General features: G+C 46.4%; 1 protein-coding gene across 4 annotated transcripts in view; it reads left to right on the forward strand.

Moving 5' to 3' along the window:
• ARHGAP19 (Rho GTPase activating protein 19) overlaps positions 1 to 23,766 on the forward strand; it is a 507,107-nt gene that overhangs the window by 265,194 nt on the left and 218,147 nt on the right. For all 4 annotated transcript variants that reach the window (XM_069611587.1, XM_069611584.1, XM_069611586.1 and 1 more), the window contains exon 7: positions 5,509 to 5,574. In XM_069611587.1, the coding sequence (XP_069467688.1) occupies positions 5,509 to 5,574 (66 nt within the window). The remainder of the gene's footprint in view (positions 1 to 5,508; positions 5,575 to 23,766) is intronic.

The raw sequence follows: 23,766 nt of genomic DNA on the forward strand, positions 1-23,766 counted from the left end.
ATTTTGAGCTTGAATTGCTCAAAACTTTACATAGGGACTTGGAGAAAAAAAAATGCCAATCGTTTTTTTTAATATTGCCTATCTATTTAAATTTTTGGGCGAACCATCCCTTTAAGTTTTAGAATTTATGTTGAATATTGGACACTTTCCCTGTGTACCCCAATACACAGTCTATATGTATCAGAAGCATTGTCTTTGCTAGTATTATATCCATTGTCAAACATACCTCCTTCCAAAACATGTACAGTTTCGGGCAGCCCATAACATATGTAGTAAATGGGCATCAGGTCCTTGACATCTAGGGCATACCTGAGCAGTAGCAACTCGGAACCTAGATATCCTTGCCTGTGTGTTAGTCTGTTTACAACTTTGAAATTAATGAGTCGATACTTTGAATTAATCGATATTCCCTTGATTAACTGGCATATTTGCTTGCACTTTGAATCTGCAGTTACAGTGCCAAAGTCCCTCTCCCATTTAGCCTTCTCTGCGGGCCTTTTACAACCACGATTGATTGCGCCAGTCTATAGAGTGAGTGTATCAATCATCCGCAGAGTACCCTTCGGTAGCAGGAATATTTCTGACTTTCTGGTATTGAGAAGCAAATCTGAGTAGTTGCCAAAGTCTTTCACCACTGCGAGCATTGGTTCTAGTTGAGTCTATAGCGAAATTACTTCAGATTTGCCACCCAGTAATATACCAGCCTCGTGAAATTTATCCCGATCTAATCAGCCATGGGTTCAATAACCAGAGCAAACGGGGGGGTCTGGGGGAAGGGGACATCCTTGTCTTGTGCCACTGCCTAATTCAAAAGGTGGTGATAACCTGCCATTCGTACATCCTCAGGCTGATGGTTGCGAGTACAGTCAGCCCCATGCAATAGTGTGTCCGCTCCCATAATTGGCAAGAACTCCAAATAAAAAGGGCCAGGTGACTGTGTCAAACACTTTCTGCATGTCACGAGAGACTGCCGCAGTGCAACTCTCACATGAGACTGGAGTTAAGATATTGCAAAACCATCTGAAGTTGAAGGTCATCAATCGGCCCGGTATAAAACCTGCTTAGTCCGTCTGCACCATATGTGGCATCAATGGTGATAAACACATAGCCATAATCTTCGTGTGCATCTTGGCTTCAGAATTTGAGCGATTGGGGGGTGGTCTATATGAGCCACAGTCACTCGCCTTTTTATCCGGCTTCTGCGGAAGAATAATAACCTCTCAGAGGGTCTCCGGCAGGATCCCCTCCTTCACTGCCTCCGTCCATACCCACAACAAATAAGGAGCCAGCTCATCACAAAATGTCTTATAAAATTCTGCACCAAAACCATCCGACGCAGGGGCCTTCCCGCTCGGGAGCTCCTTAATAGCTAGTTTTATCTCTTACTGTGTATGGGACTTAGAGCGCTTCCCTGGCATCTACTGACAACAGAATTGTTGGTATCCCATTCAGATAACTAGCTATCTCCGGGGAGGTTGCAGTGTTCTTGGATGTATATAGAACAGAGTAAAAATGATAAAATACTGTATTAATATCCCTATCCGTGTGCACCATAGTCCCAACTCCTCGCCCAATGCAAGGGATACGTCTATTCCCTAACTCACCTTTAACAGTCCGAGCGAGCACCCTGCCTGATCAATCAGCCTCCCCATAAGGTCTCGCCATGACCGGCCTATCGAAATAGCGTATTTCTCTGTCGGCAGTTTCTCGAAATGCATCTAACCTACCCTTTATGTCATGTCACAATTGTAAAGAATGGTTTTGGGCATATTGGACCTCCAGTGCCGATAGTTTTTTCTCATGAAGCTGCATCTCATTCCTTATAGCCTTCAGGAACCCAAACTCAGTTGTAATCAGTATTACCCGTGGATACCCCTTAAACACCTGCCACAGTATGGCCTCGGAGTCGACCAACCCATCATTACTCTCAAAATAGGTGGCAGTATGTTCCCGCAGATTTGTAACTTAACACTGGGCCCTGTAGCACTGTAGGCTTAAAACGCCAAGGCGGCCATGTCCCCTCCTCCTTAGCCAAAAGTATAGACCGGGAAATGGGACAGTAGTCTGAAAATGAGCAAGGAAATATCGAGCACTAGAGACCTACCATGCATCTATTCTTGAGTGCATGTCATGTACAGTGGAACAATACGTATATTCCCTTCCTGCTCTATGCAATGTACGCCACACATCAAATGCATCCATTTCACCCATATGTGCCGCGAGAGTCTGTGCCGATCTGTTGAGACTCTGAGGCGTGTCGTAGGTGCGATCCAATGTCTTACTTAATATGGTATTCATATCACCCCTACAGATAAACAAGGCCATAGGATATTGTGCAAAGAACGGAAATAGTTTGTCAAGAAATTCAGGGTCATACGTTTTAGGCACGTTAACATTCACCAATAACACTTCACGCCCACATAACTCGCCATGCACTAATACACTTCATCGCTAGCTTGCACGGCATCTGGACGGGACTGTGAATGTTGGCTTGCCCACACCCAGATAAAATTCTGGACATTGGCCCATGCCGCATCCAGATAGTTGTGGGGGTCAACTGGTGCCACACTGGGACAGAACTGCAAAGGCTAGCATGCCAAAGGTCAAGTAACCCACTAACCAATATAAGCTCAAACTCTGCATACTTATCTCACTCAAACTCACACAACCATCTCTCGCACAACAAGCCGCACGCACTTCACAACACTGCAACAATACATAAGCCAGACCAACAGCGCACGCGGCCTATAACAGACCCGATACCCGCACCAAAGCTCAGCATCTGGTGTATACCGAGTTGAAGCTGCCAACAGAACACCACTCCTCTCACTAACCTACTCCCTCTTCACCTTACTAACCCACCCCACCTTATCATTTACAGATCCGCCAGAGCGCCTGGGGACCAATTCCGTTGGTGACGGTGCGCGGTACAAATACCTTTAACATTTAACATCATCCTTTGCACTAAGGTGTACAAACAGTACATTCTGATGTATTAAAGTCATAAATCCCTTCCCTCTGGTCGAATAGTCATGTAATACCTACACTTTCCCCATCCTGGTGCAAGCAGCTCTGCCTGCTTAGCCAGCATATGCGTTTCTTGAAAAAATATAATACTAGCTCCCTTCCCATTCGCGTAAGCCATTATCTTGCGTGCTTTAATCAGGTTCCCCAATCCCCTACCTTCCAGCTAAGTAACTTGTGAGCTCAACCCACTGGTCTGTACCATACACAACTAATTAAACAAATATAAACATCTGAGCTAAAATCCAACTCAGTCAGCCTCCCATAAGGTGTGGCCAAGTGCTATATTTTTTTATTTTTTATTTAAATGTACATTTCTTACACAAAATGTAAATGCCGGGACAATCCTGGGTTATCCAACAGCTCCCGCAGCATGTTTTCCACCGCCACCTCCATATTACCGCTGATAGCGTCCTCCGATACCCAAACAATGACTGTTTCTTCGAGATGTCCACTCTAAAGCCTCACGCTTTGCTTTAACCTGCTTCAAATCCCTGGTGAGAGTGGAGACAGCAGCCTGAAAATCCGTGACCTTATCCTGCGTAGCACTTATCCGGCTCTCTGCTTCCGTGATCCGCTGGCTCCTTTTCTAGTTGCGCACGCATCGACAATACTCTTTCAGTGATGCAATCTAATTTAACATTTACAGATGCAAAACCCTGCTTCATCATGTCTAGCATGCGCTGAAGATCCAACCGGGCAATTCACCACCGGACTTGCAGCAGGTTTGGTGGGCTGTGCATCACTGCCAGCAGATGCGGTTGATTTAGAGGTGGGTTTAGCAAATTTGTTCATGGCTCTTCCTTTCTTAGTACCGGATCCCTTGGTCATCACTGCGGGCTGACACAAACCCCTCCAAGTAATGCAATCGCCAGGGCTATCCAAAGGGAACTCCTATAGTTCTCCAATTACAAGAGTGCCGACCTATATACAATAGCCTGTGTCAGTGCCCTGTAGTCCAGACCAAAAACCTATGCATGCCCGAAACTGTCCATGTTTTGCAAGGAGGTATGTTTGACACTGGCTATAATACTAGCAAAGACAATGCTTCTGATACCTATAGACTGTGTATTGGGGTACACAGCCCTGATAATGCAAGCACCGTTCCAATGCACTTGCTAATGGTCAGCCTCGCGGTCTACCCACCTGAGCCAAGTTATTGAGCCAGTACCTCACTGTCCATTGGATTTACCTTTCAATGTGCTCCAGGGTCTCACCCCTCTATAATTTATGATCCGTTGACAACTCCGAGCCCTTGGCAGGTGCTGTGTGCCGGCTCGCTACTGTTCTGTTGCTGCTCTGAGCCGCTCTCTAATCCGCCGACAGCATCCCCCACCCGCCACCGTACCACACCGCCTGTCAGGCAAGGGAGGTCTGCCTTTCCGCTCGATCCAGCGGCAGAGCTGCCAGTGTACACCCTTCGAGGTAGCTTCCATAGCTTCGGGCTCACTTTGCACCGCAAAGCATCCACGGATCTGCGAGGCCTCGACAACTGACCCTTTGGCTGTGACGATGTACCGGCACTCGCTCGATCACAGGCAGCAATATTCCGCAGTCAGAGGCCGACCAACAAAGACCGGTCTCCAGTCGGTGTGCTGGATTGATTTCAACTCTCGTGTCTCCCGCTTCCAACACCGTGCCCAGGATCTATCGCAGGTCTGAAATAAATGGTCGCCAGCCGGGGCAAACCAGGGTCTTTCGTCCATTCTGCACTGAGCTTTGAGCTAGTCTGCCGTCTTGGCTCGCTGCTCAACAGTGCCCCTTTCTTAAATTGGTGATTCTTCCAGTGCCACTGCTCTTTTTAGTACCACTCATACAAACATATCCGTGGAACTATGTGGGGGAAAGTACTTTGACTCCCATCAAGACTATAGTTGGAAAACAGATTTTATCACAGGCAAGAGGCTGTACTTGGTCATTAGTTTGTTGATGGTTAGATATCAGAAAGCAATTCTCTAGGGTTGGCCAACCTATGAGCATCGTGTTTGTAAAGGGTACACTTGTAAAGTTGACAAAATTGAGCAATTCGGAATGGGAAAAGGTTGGCTCTTTATGATGCAACGGAGGAAGTAAAGCCAAGCGTGAGGCCGGAAGAAGCAAATGCTGATATTCTATCATTTGAGAATGAACCTCTAAGAATTGTCATCTTTGGTGTATATGGAAAGGAAAATGTGTAATATATATGGTGATGGCAGTGATCAAAATGTCACGACCAAACTTGCCTCGCTCAATGTGTTGACTTATTGTATGGTGTTCCGGGAGGTGTGTTGCAGCGTCTTGTTGAGGGTTGTGGTGTACAAACCTAACTATGGAATGTGTATGGGATAATGACAGCGTGGCAGGAAATGGTGGTTTTTGGAGTGCATCCATGGCACAAAATGCAGCTTAATTATGAATAAATGAAGAGAAAGACCGCTCAGAAATGTAGATTTAATTCATCGCACATTATTTGGCTATATACAAACGTCCTGTTTCTTCTTGTAGGCGCCGGCTTATATCCGAGAACACGCCAGGCTCCACTACTTGGGTTCAAGAGCACACGCTTCAAAGGTAAAGAATGCTTTTCCAAGATTATTGCTCAAACCTGGATTTATGATTTTGCAGAGTGCATTAATATTCAGTGGACTGCAGGAGATTACTTGACGTTCTTTTTTGACGGCATGACAATGAATCGCCCGTTCTCTGGCACAAACATATGATAAATTTGTCGTGCATAGAAATGTTTTTCTCTATAGTGCAATGTGTGGAAGTCTACTTACCATTCAGTTACTTAAGCGATGTATTCATTTGTATCGCTTCCCTTATACTCTCTCTAATTCTTAAACTATATGTGTATAATCTTCCCATTTAATAACGACAGGCGACTAACACAATCTGGAGCAAAATGCTTATTTTCAACAGAATGGGTATTTCATTGAAGTAGATTCTTTCAAAGTTATTCATTTTGTAGGAATTCTCCAATAAAACCAGGTGAAATTGACAAGTGCACATTTCAGAATGTACATACTTGCCATTCTTGGATAACTTTTCTGGTTATGATATGTCATTTACTAAGTGCCTGTTCACACACAAGTGTTTCTAGGGGTGACAAGATAAGGAAGGGGAGACAAAGGGAAGACAGAAACTGTCTTACTAGGCCTTGTGTCATTCAGATCCTGCAAGTGCAGGGGGAATGCAAGGGGGAGTTGCGGGGGTGAGGGGGATTGCAGTGAGCAGAGCTCAAGTAAGTGCAGGCCGGGTGGCCGGGTTGAATTAAGTGCAAGGCGGCAAAGGACTGTAGGGTTTCAGATACAGTCCCGAACTGTGTGGTAGGCCCTGAGGCACAGCATGGGACTGCTGGCCCTCAAGGAGCCAGGCACCAATTTAGGTTCGGAGGGTGGCCAGGTAACCAGTTAGCGCCGCAGACAAGTACATCAGCAGGGGCGAGAGAGAGGGGGGAAGCAGAAGTGAAAAGGAAGGTCTTGAGTTGCTTCCGGAACCTTAGATGGTCCTGCTCTAGAGGGAGGCCCCAGCCGAGGAGAGAGATCTACCTCCTCCGCCCACTCTTTGCCTAGAGAAGCATCTGACCTTCAGAGTTGGAAGTAGATGAGCGAAGGGCTCGAGAAGCAAAGTGCTTAGGAAGAGAGAGTTAGATGTAGTGTGGTCCCCGGCCCCAGAAAGCCGTGTGGACAATGCAGAGGGTCTTGGACTTGATCCTTGCAGCCACCGGGAGCCAGTGGAGAGATATCAGCGCTGGAGAGATGTGATCCCTGGGCTTGAGGCAAAGGACAAGTCTTGCAGTCCTGTTCTGGATAAGTTGCAAAGGGCGAAGAGAAGAGGCAGGCAGATTTAGAAAGGGGTTGTTGCAGTAGTCCAGCTTAGAGGGAACCCGAGCACTGGAGACAGTGAGCTTCTGCAGGAAAGAGAGAAAGGGAAGAATACCTCTGAGGTGCAGCTGGTCGTGGGACTTCTTAGAGACGTCTGTGATGTGATGTGAGGAGAGAAGGAGAGGGTGGAGTCGAAGATGACACCAAGGTTTTTTTGCGTCGCAGGAAGGCACAGATGGAGGGCAGCTAGAGTGAAAGAGGGAAAGCGAGGGTCACAATGAGAAGGATCTCAGTTTTACTGGCATTAAGACAGAGATCGTAGGAGGCACACCATTCCTGAGTCACAGATAGACAGTCCGGAATGAGCTAGAGAGGAGAGGAGAGGAGGCTGAGGGGAGCCTGAAGGAGAGCTGCGTGTCATCTGCATAGCACTGAAAGTTAGGAAAGAAAGTAGAGATGAGATGGGCTAGAGGTGCCAAGTAATGGTTGAAGAGCCAGGGTGAGAGGTTAGAGCCCTAGGGAACACCACATGTGGAGAGAAAGGTGGTGGAGAAAGGATCCCAGTTGGACCTGGGAGGGTCGATGGGAGAGGGAGGTCAACAAGGCTAGGTCCTGATCAGTGGTACCCAGGTTGTCACTGAGACTTTTTATCAGAAAGATGTGGTTGACGGTGCTGAAAGCAGAGGTAAGATCAAGGAAGTGAGGACAGAAGGATGCTAGAGTGAGTTTTGAGAGCAGGTCATCGTGGGTGTTCAGCAGTTTCTGTGCTTCTGGCTGCTTTAAAGCCAGACTGATGGTCATGGAGATAACCAACCGCTTCAGTATGGGAGAGTAAACTGGGAGATGGCCAGCTTTTCCAGGAACCTGCCCAGCAAAGGAGTGATGGAGATTGGGCAGTAGTTTGCCAGAGAGGAAGGATCGGCAGAAGGTTTTTTCAGGAGGGGGTGCACAAAGGAGTGCTTAAGGGGGCTGAGAAGGTTCCAGTGGCAAAAGAATGATTGGAGAAATCGGCCAAGGCTGGAGTGAGGGTGTCAATCTGAAGTAGCAGGGGAGCACCTGCTTGGATGACGACTTGTCTTAGAAACATTGTCGGGAGTGAACACAGGGAAAGAGGAGAAAGGAGAGGCAGAGGCGGCCGGAGAGGGGCTGTGAGAGGTGGAGTGAGAGGAAGAAGAAAGGGAGCATAGGATGTCTTGAGCTTGTGTTGAAGTGAGAAGCCAGTGCCGCGCAAAGGGCCTGGGAGGGAACAGGAGAGGTGGAGACTGCAGCAGGAATTGCCAGCTCCTTGCAGATTTTGAAGAGGTCAGTCCTGTTAGAGGCTGCAGAGACGCAGGATTCGATGTAGGCTTCCTTTCTGGACTGGACAGAGTCTGTATTGCCTTTGGAGCAGGCGGCAGGCCAGTTTGTCAGAGGATGCCCCTGATGCCTCCACTTCCTCTCAGCCACCCTTCAGTTGCTTTTAACGGTGGCAAGGTGAGTGGCAAACCAAGAGTTGCACTTGGAGGTGAGCTTCAAACCGATCCTCATGATGGAGGCAAAGACATCAAGAGTGTTGGTGATAGATGCAGATTAGAGAGGGCAGTGTCAGAGTGTCGAGTCAGCCAGAGGAGGAGAGAAAGTAGTGGCGAAAGCCTTCACTGACACATGCTTCATGGGTCATATGACTGTGTATGTGGGTGGGCGTGATGGGGTTGGCTTCCTCTTGGGGACAGAGCGTCAGGTGGGAAGAGAGAATAGTGGTCAGTTCAAGTCAAGGGAGTGGTGAGAGGGTTAGAGAGGGAGATGTCTAAAGAGATGAGGACATCCAGGCTGTGCCCGGAAGAGAAGAGTGTGTCGGGCCAGAAGGTAAAAGAGAGCGAGTCGCAGAGTTTTATTTTTAGGGTTGACAGAAGTCTGCGAGGGTGAGAATTTTCTATAGTCTTCAAAGAACAGAAAATGATTAACTTCTACATTTGAAAACCTCTGCTTGTGTTCTGCCAATGGTTCTTATTGTGGATGTGACTTTGAAGAGAATTCCCAATGCTTCCACTTCCACTTCTTTTCAATGTTCCTGAGCGCCCTATTTGTTCTAGTTTTTTTTACCAGCCCTTAACAGGCATGTTCTAGGAAGCAGACTGCTTCCATTGCACACCCTGGATTACGCAACACTTTGTGCAAATGATTTTCTGTTTTCATAGGATTAGTGACAAATGGTTGAGTTGATTGACAGTGTTGGGAGAATAAACATGGTGTAGAGAAGCCCCTCAACGCTCACACTAGAAAGAATACAACCCACTAGAGAAAAAGGATCAGCACACCTCTTGCAAGGAGAACAAGGTTTATTTCCATAAAAAAGACGGACGTTCCAGCAAAAGGCTCTGCTTCCACGGATCGCTCTGATGAAAACAGCTTAAGCAAGAAGTTATAAAGGCATGCAGCGTCATAAGTGACGTAAATTACATGGGGTACGAATCCAGGTGGCTGGTTGATGCGACCTTATACGTATACGGCCTGTTCAATAAGGGATGCCAGGCCATTGGTCCCAGCTTCTCCTGCACGTCTTATTCCACGCGGGGTGGTTCTTTGCACGTCATCGGGCGTGTTGTCCCCAATTGGCAATTAGAAGTGAAAATCATAACATTTCCTATCTGTGGTCTAATGTGCACCTGGCACTGCAGATATGGGCGCAGCGCAGAGGATAATTTCGAGGTCATACTAACTTGCAAACCCAGTTCATTCGCAGTCTCGTCAGCGCCTCCCCAAATGTTCCCACCCTGGTTTTAGGTTTATTTGTATTACCTGGCACCTCGCAGCACAAATCGCATGAACTGATGGTGGGGGCAGTCCGCCTCTGCTCTCTGATTTTCCTGATCCATTGGCAATCTAACAGTTTTATGGTCAGTGGTTTGGGGCTGACTGGTACCTCGGAATGCTGGGCACGGGGGCATCTGGGCGCTATAATTTAGGATTTGGCCAGTGGAAGGTTGGAGACTCGTGCTCTACTTCTCTTGTGCTAACTGCTCTCGGCCCCCTCATTCTAATGCTCTGAGCTGGGCCTCCTGCCCTGGCTGCAGTGCAGCGCTAGGCCTCGATTTCAAAATGGCTGCTGTCTCCTAAAATGGCGTTTACTTCCTAGTGCAATCTACAGCCGGAGATACAACAACCTGCCATAATATAGCTTCCATTTACCCCCCTCCTTTAACCTACCCATGCATCTATAGCACGCTCTTATGCCTCTGCGTTGTTCAAAAACTCTTGGCAGCCTGGGACGATTCCACCCACATCCCAACAATGGTCACCCAAACTTTGGAATTCATTTAGTTTTAGTTTGAAAGATCGTTTGGTGGTATAAGACGCAGCAGAAAAATGTCACACGCTCTTTTAACCCAAGTGATGCACACCCTGCCTCGACGAGCCCAACGCCACCACCCTTAATGAAGTTTTGGTAAACTTAGGGAAACAATTACACCAGGGTAGCGCACATTCTTTTTCACTCCCAGCCTTAGGAGTACTTCCTAAGCATGCCACCTGCCCTACGGTGATTATATCACCCAACTTTCCTTTTAGGAAATAAACAGGCGGCAGCTATACCAGTTGTGCCATGTTACCGCACTGGTAGCCCAATGTATCTTTTTAGTAGTTGTTTGGCTACTAAAGTATTTTTTAAGTCTTTCACTGCCATTTCGGAGCTCATGTTGGTCAAAAGTTGAATTTGTCGTGGAGAGACGTTACGTGTTGGCATACTCTGCAGCCAACTTTTCGTCATTTGTGCTGCAGAATGAAAATGTGCAGGGAAAATGGCAGCGTACATGTGTGTACGCTGCCTTATGCCCTGCCCTATTGCTCTCCGCTGTGCATAGTGAGTAAATGCTGGTTGGTATGCTTGCATGCTATTCAGCGTTTACTTTTAATTGAGTGCTTTAATGGCAAGCAGCGCTCAGTTAAACCCTGCTCGACAGTGTCGGGGTTTAATTTCCACTGTGAACACTGCGAGCATTGCAGACAGCGTTTACCATGGACCCTTATGCTTTATGCCGGTGCATTGGTATCTCCAGCATTTGCGCCAGCATGGAAATCGATGATGGCGCAAATACTGTAGAATTTGTTTGACGTGAAGGAGGGGAGGCGGCGGAAATGCAGGTTGCGTTCCACCGCATTTCTCCTCCAAACAAATGATTGAAAATCAGCCACAACGTGCATGAATGGTGTAAAACCCTTAGGCAAGGCTTTTACGTCATTACTTTACGTTACATACCCATTAACCATGTGCTCCTTTAGATTTTGGGACTTCATTTCTTATTTTTGCTGGCTTATAGCAGTATACGTACCTGGGCTTTTCCTCACATCTTGTGGATGTGTCTGGGGTGATTAGCAGTTCCAAGGACATACTCGAATTATTGAGCACCTGACCCCTTTGTCTCCAGCCCTCCTCTTGTGATTGGCAGGCTATCTTTAGCCAGCCCCTCCGGTTACTGATTTTTAAGGGGAAACCTTGGCACCTGTCGGCCTCTTGTTGCTGGATTTTCAGGAATAACAGGTACCTTTTTCTTTCCCAGCTGTGGGTTTTCCTCAAGGTTTACTGTAGTTTCTGCACTTTTAGGCCCTCATCCTGCGAGACTGGGTTTATGCGGTGGTCTGGGCATGTTTCTTGCTGCTAGAAGCCCACCCTGGGCTTCCCGTGTCATCCTGACTCCACGTGTATATCACGTCGTGCCTTCTACAACATGAGCGTATCAAGGCAGTTTTATCACCTATTAACACAAGGGTCTCCTGTCTTAGTGCAGTTACTGTCACCTGGAAAGGTAGCAGGACACCACTACCCCACCTAATTTGCTCCTTGTGCTCTTCTGGGTTGCCCTCTTCAGTTATACCTGTGCTGGCATCGTTTCCTGCTGGATTGCTGCCGCCTTTTGCCTGCTGAGCTACCAGAAACGTATTTGATGGGTTCCTTCATCTTTCTCGATGGTGCTTTCGCTGCTAGTTTGAAGGGCTCTCTTGTGGGACTGCCATTAGTTTTTATTGGTCATTGGGGTACTGGTTGACCCATAGTTCAAGTCCTTGGGGGTCTGGATTTCTGTAAATCACACATGAAAATTAGCCCTGTACTAACCTGGTTGTTTTGGCTCTCTGGAGCTGTTTTGTTTTCAAAACACATCACTGGCCCCGATTTGGGCACTTGTACTCAATGCTCACCCACTGGGTTCCCTCTGGTCCCTCCAAAAGACTTTTCGGAAGGACGTCTTTGCAGCATTTCCCGCTTGTTAACATTAGTGGTCTTCCTCCTTTGCTGCATCCTCTTCTAGAGCTTCTGGTTCTTGCATCGAAATCTGAAATCTGTTCTTCAGAGCCTCCCCTGACCCTCTGGGTTGTTTTTTGCCAAATCCACATATGTGGGGTAGAACTGAGACTTTATTGTCTCCCAATTTGCGGATGACCCACCGACTTGTCCCGTTTGTGCCAATGGAACAGTCTACTCACCTTGGAACTCTCTTAAAGTGACTTTGTGGGGTAAACACCTGCCCCTGGATATTGTTACCTGTTTAAGTACTACTTTTTTAAAGGTAACATTTTCTGAGAAAAATGGCATGTAGTGATATCGAATACAAAACGATTGAAATTTTAACGAATTAAAAAACAAAAATAATTTTGGAAAAACCTAAAAATGGGGTTGGGAGTGGGGGAAAAGTATTACTGGAATAAAAGAAAGGGTGGGCTTCGGGGGAAAACCCCTCCCACCCCCAAAACAACAAAAAAGAAACTTATTTCGTTTTTTATTCGTTAAAATGTATCAGTTGTTTTTTCAATCGATGAAATCGCATGTACCCGAGAAAAATGTGCAATGTTTCATTCAAACACAATGAAAACATAACATAATGTGTATTGGAGTATTTTCGGCCCATGGTCAACAGAAATAATTCTTATTTACATGGCCCTCAAACCTTGGGTTTACCACTGGCAAGTAGCAAAGTTTGAAGAAAGGCTGCATGTTATGATATCCATTTTGTACCGAAGTACAAAGCAACTGACACCATAAAGGCAATCTGGCGCTAACAAGAATGAGAAGAAACTGCAGCCGACCAGAAAAATTAAAGCATGGCTGAATTGCAAATGGGCCGCCATAGCATGCAGTGCAACAGGAAAGGCATTCCACAGCTTGGCAGCCCTCACCGAGAATGAGTGGCCGCCAATTCGGACAAGGCGAAATCGAAGCACAGTGATAAGAAATTGATCTTTTGAGCGCAGCCGTCGACCAGGAACATAAGGCCGGAATTTAAGATGTAAATGCTGAAGCCCAAAAGAATGAAAGGCCCTGTGTACGGAGCTTTAAAGTGAACATGCTTAACCACAGGCAGCCAGTGTAGAGTGTGCATAACCGGGGAAATGTGATCCCTGAAGAAGGAACCAGTAGCAAACCGGGCTGCCGAATTCTGCAAAATTTGAAGACGTTGTACCAAATAGTCAGGTTGCGTAAGATAGAGTTACAGTAATCAATCTGGTTGAGGACTAAAGCTGCAACCACCGGAGCCCGAAGATGATGGGGGATATACTGCAATACCTTTCTAAGAATCATCAGCTGAAAATGACACGCTTGACAAACTGAGCTGATCTGAGAAGACCTATAGAGAGAAGCAGAGAGTTTAACACTGCGATTCTTTATCAGGCACAGCGACAGGGAAAGAGCCGAAGGAAGAAGGCCAAAAAGACAAAGTCCAAGAGGAAGTGACAGAGCAGAGCCAACAACCAAAACCTCAGGCTTATCTCCATTCAATTTAAGCCAGTTGTCGCTCATCCAGCTCCCAACGGACTGCAGGTGAGTGGAATGGACAGGATGGAGAAGGTCCAACCGAACTAAGATCGGAGTATCAGCCTAAGAATAGCATCTGAGCGGATAAGTACAACAAGAGGTTGGATATAAATATTGAACAGGGTAGGTCAGAGAGCAGAGAGGCGGCTGATCAGGATGGAGTGCCCAACCGTATCAAATGCGGTGGAAAGATCCAACAGGATCAAAGCCGCCACGCCACCCTGATCCGAAAACAGCATTAGCTCACCCAACGCAGAGACCAGAACAGTTTTGGTGCCTCAACCAGGTCTAAACCCCGACTGAAAGGCATCAAACAAAGGCGTGTCTTCACAGAACTGTCCGATAAGGGGAGCAACCAGTGATTCCAGCAGCTTCATAGAAAAAGGAAGAAGCAAAATCAGAAGATAATTACCAGAAACCAAAGGATGAAGAGGTTTCTTGAGCAAGGGAATTACCAAGGCACATTTAAGCTCGGGCAGAATATACCTGTAGAACAAGAGTGATTAATAGCAACCGCAACATTAGAAATAATCGAGGGCAAAATTATTTTCACTATTTTGAGAGGGATGGCATCAGTAAGTGAGGCAGATTTCATTCTCTCCACCGCCGCAGGGATGTCACCGGACAAAAAAAGAAGGGAAAGAGTCCCTGCAGGTTCGAGAAGCAGGCAGAAGCCTAGGCACCTGGACATATGCAGATGACTGGGAAGAGACCATAATTTCCCTATTGGAATTACGAGCAAACGAAATGTGATCACGAATGTCGGCTATCTTATGAAGAAAAAAAATCAGCAAGTGAGTCGCAAAGCTTTTGGGAAGTGGGAATGCAATTGGCAGGGGAAACCTTACTGGACAGTGAACGAACAACATTGAACAGTACTTTAGACTGATTGATAGAATTCGCAACTTGGAGGGTAAAGAAACCTTTGTTTGGCCAGTTTAATGGCAAGGTGATAACTAGAAGTAACGGCACAAAACACAGCCTTGTAACCAGGGGAATAGGAGGAGCGCCATTTCCGTTCGGCTTGCCTGTGTTTAAGACGAAAATGTTTAAGCTAGTCATTAAACCAGGACTCAGAGGGCCGAACATAAACTCGAATAATCATGAGCGTGGCCATTAAGTCAGACACAGACGTAAATATCTGGGACAGAGAACCAGGATCAAGACTAGGAGTAGGAAGAAAACGCTCATTCATATGAGCTGCAAGTGGGAACGTTCAACCGAACGCCAGTTGTGCTTCCATACCTTCTGATTACAGGATGTGGAGGCACAATCAGTAAAGTAATGCACAAAAGGAATGACAACATGATCAGACCAGGTTTTCCGGTGGGCAGTAGAGTCAGCAATCGCATCATGCTTAGCAAAAACCAGATCCAGGCGATTGGCCAGGATGTGCGTGGGCTCAGTAACAAGTTGCAACAGCGACAGATCGTCCAGGGCAACAATAAATTTAGCAGCAGTGCTATCAGAAGGGTTGTTGCACCTATAATTAAAATCACCAGCAACGTTCAGATTAGTATATTGAAGCTGCACAGAAGCCACACGATAAGCAAAAGCTTCCGTGACGGTGGGATCAGATCCCGGAGGCGGTACACAGTAAGAAATGAGTCCTAGAGTCAGAAAGAACCATACGTACCGGAAGTGCCTCAATTTTACATTTAACTGATAAAGGAATTGTGGTGGATGTAAACCTAGTGTAAAAAATAAAAGCAACACCGCCACCAGGGCGATTAGATGCATGATCAGACCTCAGTATATTCTAGCTGTCCGTTAGCATAGCCATCACAGCCGGCCTGAAGAATCGGATAGCCAGTTTTCAGAGACCAGCAGACAGTCTGGCTTACGGTTCGACAAAAGATCAAAGCAGCCCGCTGCATGAGCCACAAAAGACCTAGCATTACACAACAGGCAATGCAACTGACTGAAGTTGGGTACTGGCCTTGCTACAATGTCTGCAGGATTAGATACAAAGTCAGGAGGCCAGATAGGTCTCCAAAGGGTCCAAGGCAATAAACTGTTTCCGTCTAACGGAAACAAAAGAGGACGACTCATCAGAGACAGAAAGATGGGGGACCCATTGCCCAGCCACCCTGCCGGGACCCAGACAGGCTTGCGTTTTGCGCGCCTTTGCCGCACATTAGGCGCGCCAGTGACGCATAAGTGTTGGCTCGGAGGAGCATGTCACCGCGTGATACGCGGAAAGCAAAAAGATACTCTCTAAGAGCGAGGGTAGAAGAAACCATACATAGATGTTGGCAATCAATCACAGTTTCAGATAAATGTAATAAGGCAGCCAAATGGGAAGTTTAGGGAACAGGGAGCACACACACCAATAAGTAAAGCAATTTAAAAACGATAAAATGCAGCACAACAGGCGGCAGCTATACCAGTCATTTAAATGTACAGGCCACCTGGTGAGTAGGGGCAGGTTAATTGCTAAAACCCTTCCTTTCTGCATTTTGGGGTGAGGTTGAGAAGGAATCCTTACAAAAAGACTCCTGCACAACATAGTGTGTTGTGCACAAGAGCATATGACGATCCAAATATAATTTTGGCCATGATCACAAAGCAGTTTTGCAATAATTGCATTGCTTTCCAGTGCATTGCTCCAGTCTGTTTCCTTGGTTGCGCCCTGTGTTGGTTTACTCCAGATCCCACGGCTGCAATGTAATGAATCCTTAGAGCACCAGTACTGACTATTGTGTTCATTGAGCCCAAGAGCGTAAGTGTCTGAGGCGTTTGCCCAAGGCTACGAGACTGCGCTGCAATTCATTCATCCATCCCTCCATCTGAAAGTACTGATAGCTTCCCTTTAGTCCACATTCATGCAAGGTCTCTGAATGTAAAGTTTGTCAGCGGTCACACGGTGCTACCCTCCCCCGGCCTACAACTGTGGCCTGTTTTTGCCACTGCTGCCATAGCAGCAACGTGACCCTTTGAAGGGAAAGTGCATCTCTTTGTTTAGTGATTTCTCTTCTTTGCCATGTAAGAAAATGAAGTCGGAGTGAATGTGGGTCAGCCTGATTTAATTGCCATCTTCCTTAGTTAGTTAGCAACTAGAATTCCCTGTGGAACTAGGACATACATCATGCCCTCGAGGGAGGCCACTTACCAAGTCTGTGTTTTCCTTCCATCACTGAATGATACTGCCTTGCAAAACAATCTGTACTTGAAAACGTTCTCCTGCTCTACAATTTGGGGTTTATTCAGTATAATTACAGTGGATATCACAGGGCTCCGTTAAATTGCGCACCCGCAATAACGTTCCCCTATAATATAATGCAGTGATGTATTCGATATATGACTCTACAAAAGCCTATTCTTGGATTGAATGATCTATACCAATGTGTGAAGGGGTAGAACCATGTACCAGAGACTGGAGGGGATAATACAGTAGGGGTAACTGGTCCGAGGGCTTAATTGACATATTTACCCATTAACACATTACATAGGATAGTCCTGAGGGCAGATCGTAGGAAAGGTGGGTATAGCCGGTTTGCTTCAAAGGTGGAGAGGATTGGGGGTTCCTTCCTTTGCTAGCAGTGGAGTTTGAGCCTCATGTTGAGGACTGCCACTGAAGATGTCTTTGATGGCCAGTGGAAGAATATTCCAGAGGGTTGGTAGAGTAAATAAAATGAGCGTAAGTGGGAGAAGACATCAGAGTGGCGGTGGACCGTTGGGTTGAGAAAAGGCTAAGATCGGAGAGTGTGAGTGTGAGAGGGAGAGTACAGTGAGATGTATTCAGCGAAGGCAATGGGTGGGGTTAGGGCAAGTCTATTGATGGGCATACAGATGAGCAGCAGGAATTTTAAAAGAACATAATTCTCCCTGGAAAGCGATCCATCATGATGGTGACATGTAGAGTGGGGGAAGGATGTGGGTAGGTTGGAAAGGAATGGTCTTGCAAAGTTTAGGACTTTGTTGATGGGAGAAAGAGTAAAGTGGTATGATCGCACAGTAGTCCAGCGTGTTAAGCACAATAGTGGATGGCGGCAAGGCTTTTAGTTGAGCGGTCCGTGAGGTGTGTCCCGGCTTTTCTAATGTTTAGGATGTTGCTCCCTGTCAAAAGCTTGAGGTTGCAAGCCATGGGTGAGGAGGTGAGGGGTGGAGATGTGGGAGAGTGGGTTTGCCATTGGAGGCAGGAAGAAAGATCACTTCATCTTTTGAATATAGCATAAGCAAGCGTAGAGCCATCCAGTGCCCGATGGCTGTTAAGAAGCTGGCAATATGTTTGGAGGTTGCAGGGATGAAGGAGAATAATATCAGAGTATCGCCAGCGAAGAGGTGGTTTAAAACTAAAGGAGGAATCGAGTTTGCTGATGGAGGCGATGTAAAGGTTGAAAAAGAGTGTGCCTATGACATGACTGATCCTGAAACACACATGGAAAACTGTGTTGTGGAGGAGGTGCTGCTGTCCCACGAAATTGAGAACTTGCAGTCGGACATCTAGGAGAAGGCCCATTCGAGTTTGTCCTTGAAGCCAAGGAGGGAAATAGTTTGAAGGAGGGAGGAATTATCCACAGTGTCAAAGGCAGAGGAAAATTCTAGGGTGAGAATAACGAGTAGTGGGCAGTGGTAAGGGAATTGGTTATGTGGATGAGTGCAGTCTCTTTCAAGTCTTTGGACCAGAATCCAGATTGGCGAGGGTCAGCAAGTGAGTGTATCTTGAAATAGTTGACTGTGCAGTTGAAGATGAAGTATTTTGGAGTGATTGGCAAAGTGAGAGACCTCTCAATAAAAGGAGGCCCTGTTGGGATTAGTACGTCCTTTCTTCTGGAGAGATAGGACTGTGGCTGTTTTGTAACAGGCTGGGAAGTTTCCAGTAGAGCGAGAGAGGTTGAATAAGGTGGAGGGGCCAGCGGAGGACAACGCTGCAAGTAACTTAACAATTTTTGATGCAAAGGGGGGGGGGCAATTACAGCACAATGTATGCTGGAAGAGTGAATGTGTGGAGATGTGTGATTGAGCCGAGAGTAGAAAAGATGGGGGGACGAGGGGCAGGAGAGGGAGGGAATTGGTGTGCATGGTGTCCCATATTTTGGGCCTTTTAGTGGAGAAGTAGGAACAGTTATTTAGCAGTGAGGGGTGGGGTGGAGCAGTTCTTAGGGGAAAGCATGGCCTGGAGGGTCCGGGATAGGGTGCGAGCGGACAAGATTGGTCTAATAGGAGGGACAGATGCTGCATAGGTCCGGAGACTGTGCACTATGCTTGTGTGCATGGAGCTTTTTTATTAAAGGCGGGGTCCGATCAGTGGCCCTCCCTGTTAAAGATGGGATACCCACATTTTATTTATTGAAAAGCAAAACGCCTCTGGCTAGCTCACCCTAGATTGCGCACGTTTTATCTTGAGAAAAGATATTACCACCATTTGTACAGGTAATACTAGCGTGTGTCCGGGTTGTCCCAAGATGCCTTCTAGCACCATGATAACCCATGGATACCTAACGAACACATGCACACAATTGCACATGTGCTCTCAAGGGTGCGCTTCAACGCAGGTACTCGCACCAATGTACACATCCCATGCAGCATCATGCACACACAAACGGCGGTACCTGCAACCATGCATTGACCCACACAGCAAACATTAAACTGCTATCATGTTATGAATTGCTTCATTTATTTTTCCACATAAGCAACACCTGTACGTAGGACATTTGTCCGGTAGCTTATTTATCTAGATAAAGACACAGCCCTACCATTGGCATGATCCTGGTCAACCTTGCCAACAGTATACTTGGGCTAGCCCGAGCACATCTCCAGCCCCATTTACAATGCAGCAATCTCCACCCATCTAGCAACACTTGCACGCGGCCTCATGCGCCACACCAGGTTTTTCTTCTGCGCATCCATCTCCTCTTATCCCCCCTTTTTCCGGTCATTGCATCTGCAGCAGACTAAGGTCCTGCTGTCTCTGGGTGGGACGTAATGCACCTTAACTCCGCTTTGAGACTACTACGGTGGTGAGCTGGCACAGTATAAAAATGTAAAAAACGAATAATTGGAGGATTTGGAGTTGAGAAGAGGGAGCTTGGAGAAAGAGGTTGCCTTTGTCGAGGAAGGGGACCATGAAATCTGGCGTGAATGTACATTTGGAGGAGGAGGAGGAGGAGGAGGAGGAGGAGGAGGAGGAGGAGGAGGAGGAGGAGGAGTAGGAGGAGGAGGAGGAGGATTTCACATACAAGTAAAAGGCACACAGAATAGACATGTTAGAGGAAACGCACACACCAGTGTCAATAACATTGTCAGGCATTTCCTGCCATTCGAAGACGGTGCCCGTGAAAATACTGCTTTGGTTAGGATCGAACGGCTTGATGAAAACTATGCTTAACATTACCGCGCAGCTGATAGATTTTTATTAGGAGCCTTGCTATTATCGATTTAACCGACTAGATAGAAAAATAGAAGGCAAGTTCTAATGATTGATAAATCAGTATAACAGTCAAAATAATTAACAATCTTAGGGAAAAAAATGTTAATGCAGAACAAGTATTAAAATGTACCAAGCAGCATGAAAGCAAAATAAGCGAAAAACATTTCACCCCAACCTAACAGTGGCACCTTCCTTTACAAAATGGCTACCCCCATAATGGAGCTTTCATCATGATCGGCTTATTCTCTATCGAGGAGCAGCTTATTGACGCTAGTGCTCCTATAATCTGTATCCCAGTGGACTCTGTGCTACTTAACCAGCCATTAGATGGGATTGTCTATGCAAATGACCACACAACGGATTTTCAAGTAACACAAGGGTGACTTGTGCATAACATTGGGGATATTTCCAGGGAATATCGGGGAGATGCTGAGGCCTTATCAGGGGGATTTGTGGGGCAATGGAAGAAGATTTGCAATTTCTATCCTCCCAGGAGGAGGCCCCTTACTCCATGGGACCTTATTGCGGTGCTGCTGTATGTACACTTAGCAGAAGGCCTTTGAAGCCTTGGCTTTGACAGTCTAGTGGGTGCCACTGTGTCTGCGCAGGAGCAGTGAGATACAGCGCAAAGGAGCCTGACCTTTTTTGTTCCATGGGGATACAGTGGTTGTAGGGATCGAACCTAGATGTTTCTAGCTTTCACATCAGTGAAAATATTTCCCTACCCGTTTTCTTCCAAGCATGGAAGCAGAAATAACTTTGCACAGCTTGGATGTGGCAGGGCTGCTGCGATTCATCTTGAAAGTACAAAGGAACTCGGGAAGGGGGCACGGTTATTTCTGACCTGTATGGGTGCCACCCCAAGCACAGCAGTGATATCTAGATGGGTGATGTCCATGATCCTGGAGGCCTACAGCTTGAAAGGAAATCCCCTACCTCACAGCCCTCACTCACGCTCACCTTTTAAGGGCAAAGTCTGCATCCATTGCCTTTCAGAGGCGTCTGCCCTTGTAAGATATTTACAATGCAGCCAGTGGGGCCACTACTCGCTCCTTCTGTAGGCACCGCTCGCTCGACTACAGTTTGGGAAATGACGCTGCTTTTGAGAGAGCCATTGTAAAGAATCTTTTGGCATAGTAAAACGCCAGCTGCCCCCTGCCCCACTTTTATATATATATATATATATATATATATATATATATATATATATATACATATTTTTTTTTTTTTTGTTCCAGAGGGATACAGTGTTTGTTTTGTTTTTTAATTCTTTTGGGGGTTGCTTCTTTTGATTTGGCCAAGAGTATGGAGGAAAGGGGACAGAACATAATATGAAAATGTTACTAGCCATAGTGACTGTACATTTAGTCTGTAGTCTATTTTTCTCCATACAACCTTCCCCCCTAATATATTTACAAGTCCAAAATGTTAAAGGGATTCATGGTTGGCTGGGGTGTGCGGAGGAGCTGCTTCACCCATGCTGGTGCTTGCTAGAAAAATCTATTAAATGCTGCTTAGCAACAGACTCTGCTCCCGTGGCACATCCCAAGAGTATGGCGAAAAGGGCACGATGTACTAAAAGTATTGTCGTCGCTCCGGTGAGTAACTTTTTCATACCGGTTGAAAGTACCATAGTTGTGTGTGTGACGCTGACCACTTTGACCCATGGGCTATATTTTGTTTTCTCCTGCAAGTCTAAACACTTTTGGTGTTGGAATCTAATTTGCCTCTAAGTTTTCCCCTTCTGAGACTCCTAATCTTGGCAGAAGTTAGTTCTTGGGCTCCAGTATTGTCTCCTTCAGTTTGGCCTTCTTGGTTTCATTCTGATGTTCAGGACCCTAGACCGTAGTACCAGAGTAGTCTGATCGTGTGGCTGACTGAGAGTTAAAGGTTGACCATTCCACTCCTCGTCCTATTGCTTCTCCAACTGCTCCGCCTTCTCTAGATTTGAACATGGAGAGTTGTGTGGGGAAAGTTATGTCTAAGGCGCTTGAAACTATGCTTTCTCGAGTTGCTTTGATACTTTTGTCACATGTTAGAGATGCATTGTCTCCACTGGGGCCATTGAATCTGCCACAGGATACCTCCACACCTATTAGGGATCCTTTTCCACTACAAAGTGTACCACATCTGTCATATCTTTCGGGACCAGATCTTCGACCCAAATCCAGATACCTTCACAGTGCACATTTCTATATTCCAGCCTTTTAGGGTCACAGGACACATCTGTGTTTGGCAGTGGATGATCTTCGTCACCATTTCAGATGTCTTTGTTTTGGCCTGCACTCCCCTCCCAGGGTCTTTACAAACATTATCTTGGCAGTAGTTTCTTTTCTGTTCCAACAATGGCTGCATCTCTATCCTTACTTTCTAACTCCCAGAACAAGATGCAGCAAATCCATTTCCTGGAATTAAAGGAGATTCATTTATCTCTGCAATCCTCCTTTCCGTGTCTTCAGGGGAAACTGGGCCAGATCGAGACTGACGGCACCACTGCTTTGTATAATATCTAAATGAGTGTGGGTAGGGGGTGAGATCTCACCCCTTTGCATCTCAGCAATGGTCATTTGGGACTGGTACATGCTACTTCATATTTTCCTGGTAGCTGTTAATTTGGAGGAAGAAGGCAATCTGACAGCAGACGCCTTGACCGCCTTGACCAGGCTTCATCGTGCCTTGTACAAGTGGGAACTCGATCCCTCTGTTGCCAAGATGTTCTTCAGTTAAGGTCATTCCCAAGTAGCCCTCTTTGCAACAAGTCAGAATGTGCTTTGCCCTATTTTTGGGCGATGAGGCATCATTTTGACTGTAGTCTTCGTCTTTGTCCTCCTATTGGAGAACACCTTCAATGGGATTTAAATGTGGTACTGGGATCTTTGATGCATGAGCCTTCTTAACCCATGGCCTTATGTGATCGAGACCTTCTCTTTGAGGGCCGTCTTTTTGGAAGCAATGTGTTAGGCAGACTTCAGTTTCTGTGTCAATCCCCCTCAATCTGAGGACCACAGCACTTTTTGCTGGCGCTGGTTTTGTTTTTTCTGTTCTCCTGAGTGAGTGGAACTTTTTCCCACTCATTCATTCTTTTGCTCTGACTGGCAATCCTTTTTTTTCTGCTTTTTTTTTTTACTTAAATGAAGTCATGCCTTCCTCCATGTATTTCAATACAGACATCTGTATTACTTTTTGCAGCACCCTATGTGCAGTTTGCTGGGGAGTCCTTTGTGCTTCCCTTTTTATTGTATTTTTCTCATGAGAACACAAGTTCTCAAGTAGTAAGATAACGTTTATCTTGCTACTAACCTTTTCTTTTGTGGGACCAGCACACACCACCTGATGTGGGGTTACATTGTAACTCCTTTCCCACTGCTCCTGTAACTTTTTCTAGTTGCAGTAACTAACAAACTTAAAGGGCTGGTGAAAGTGGATATTCTACCATTTGTGTGCAGATTACTTGCAGGCTGATTTCTCAGCTGCAGTACCCATGGGGTGACCATTTTCTCAAAACTGCCCCTTGTCTTTTTTCATCATTTATCAGGTGTCGGTTCCTTCTGGGCTCTTCTTCTACCATTGCAGGTGGGAGTGGGTCTTTTCTGAGTTTTGTCTTTTGCGAAGCCTCGCATAGGCTCCCGTGTGTCAGGGAAGTCAGGGAGGGCCCCAAACCTTCTCTGGCCTTTGTCTCTTGGTGTGCTTGGCTGAATCCAGTTTCAACTGGGCAAGTGGCTGTCCTGCAGGACATCCAACCCCCAGGTGAGTTCAGGACTGAAAAAACCGAGGAGATT

The sequence above is a fragment of the Ambystoma mexicanum genome, chromosome 8 (assembly GCF_040938575.1).
Source record: "Ambystoma mexicanum isolate Mex_15411 chromosome 8, UKY_AmexF1_1, whole genome shotgun sequence".
Lineage (NCBI taxonomy): Eukaryota > Metazoa > Chordata > Amphibia > Caudata > Ambystomatidae > Ambystoma > Ambystoma mexicanum.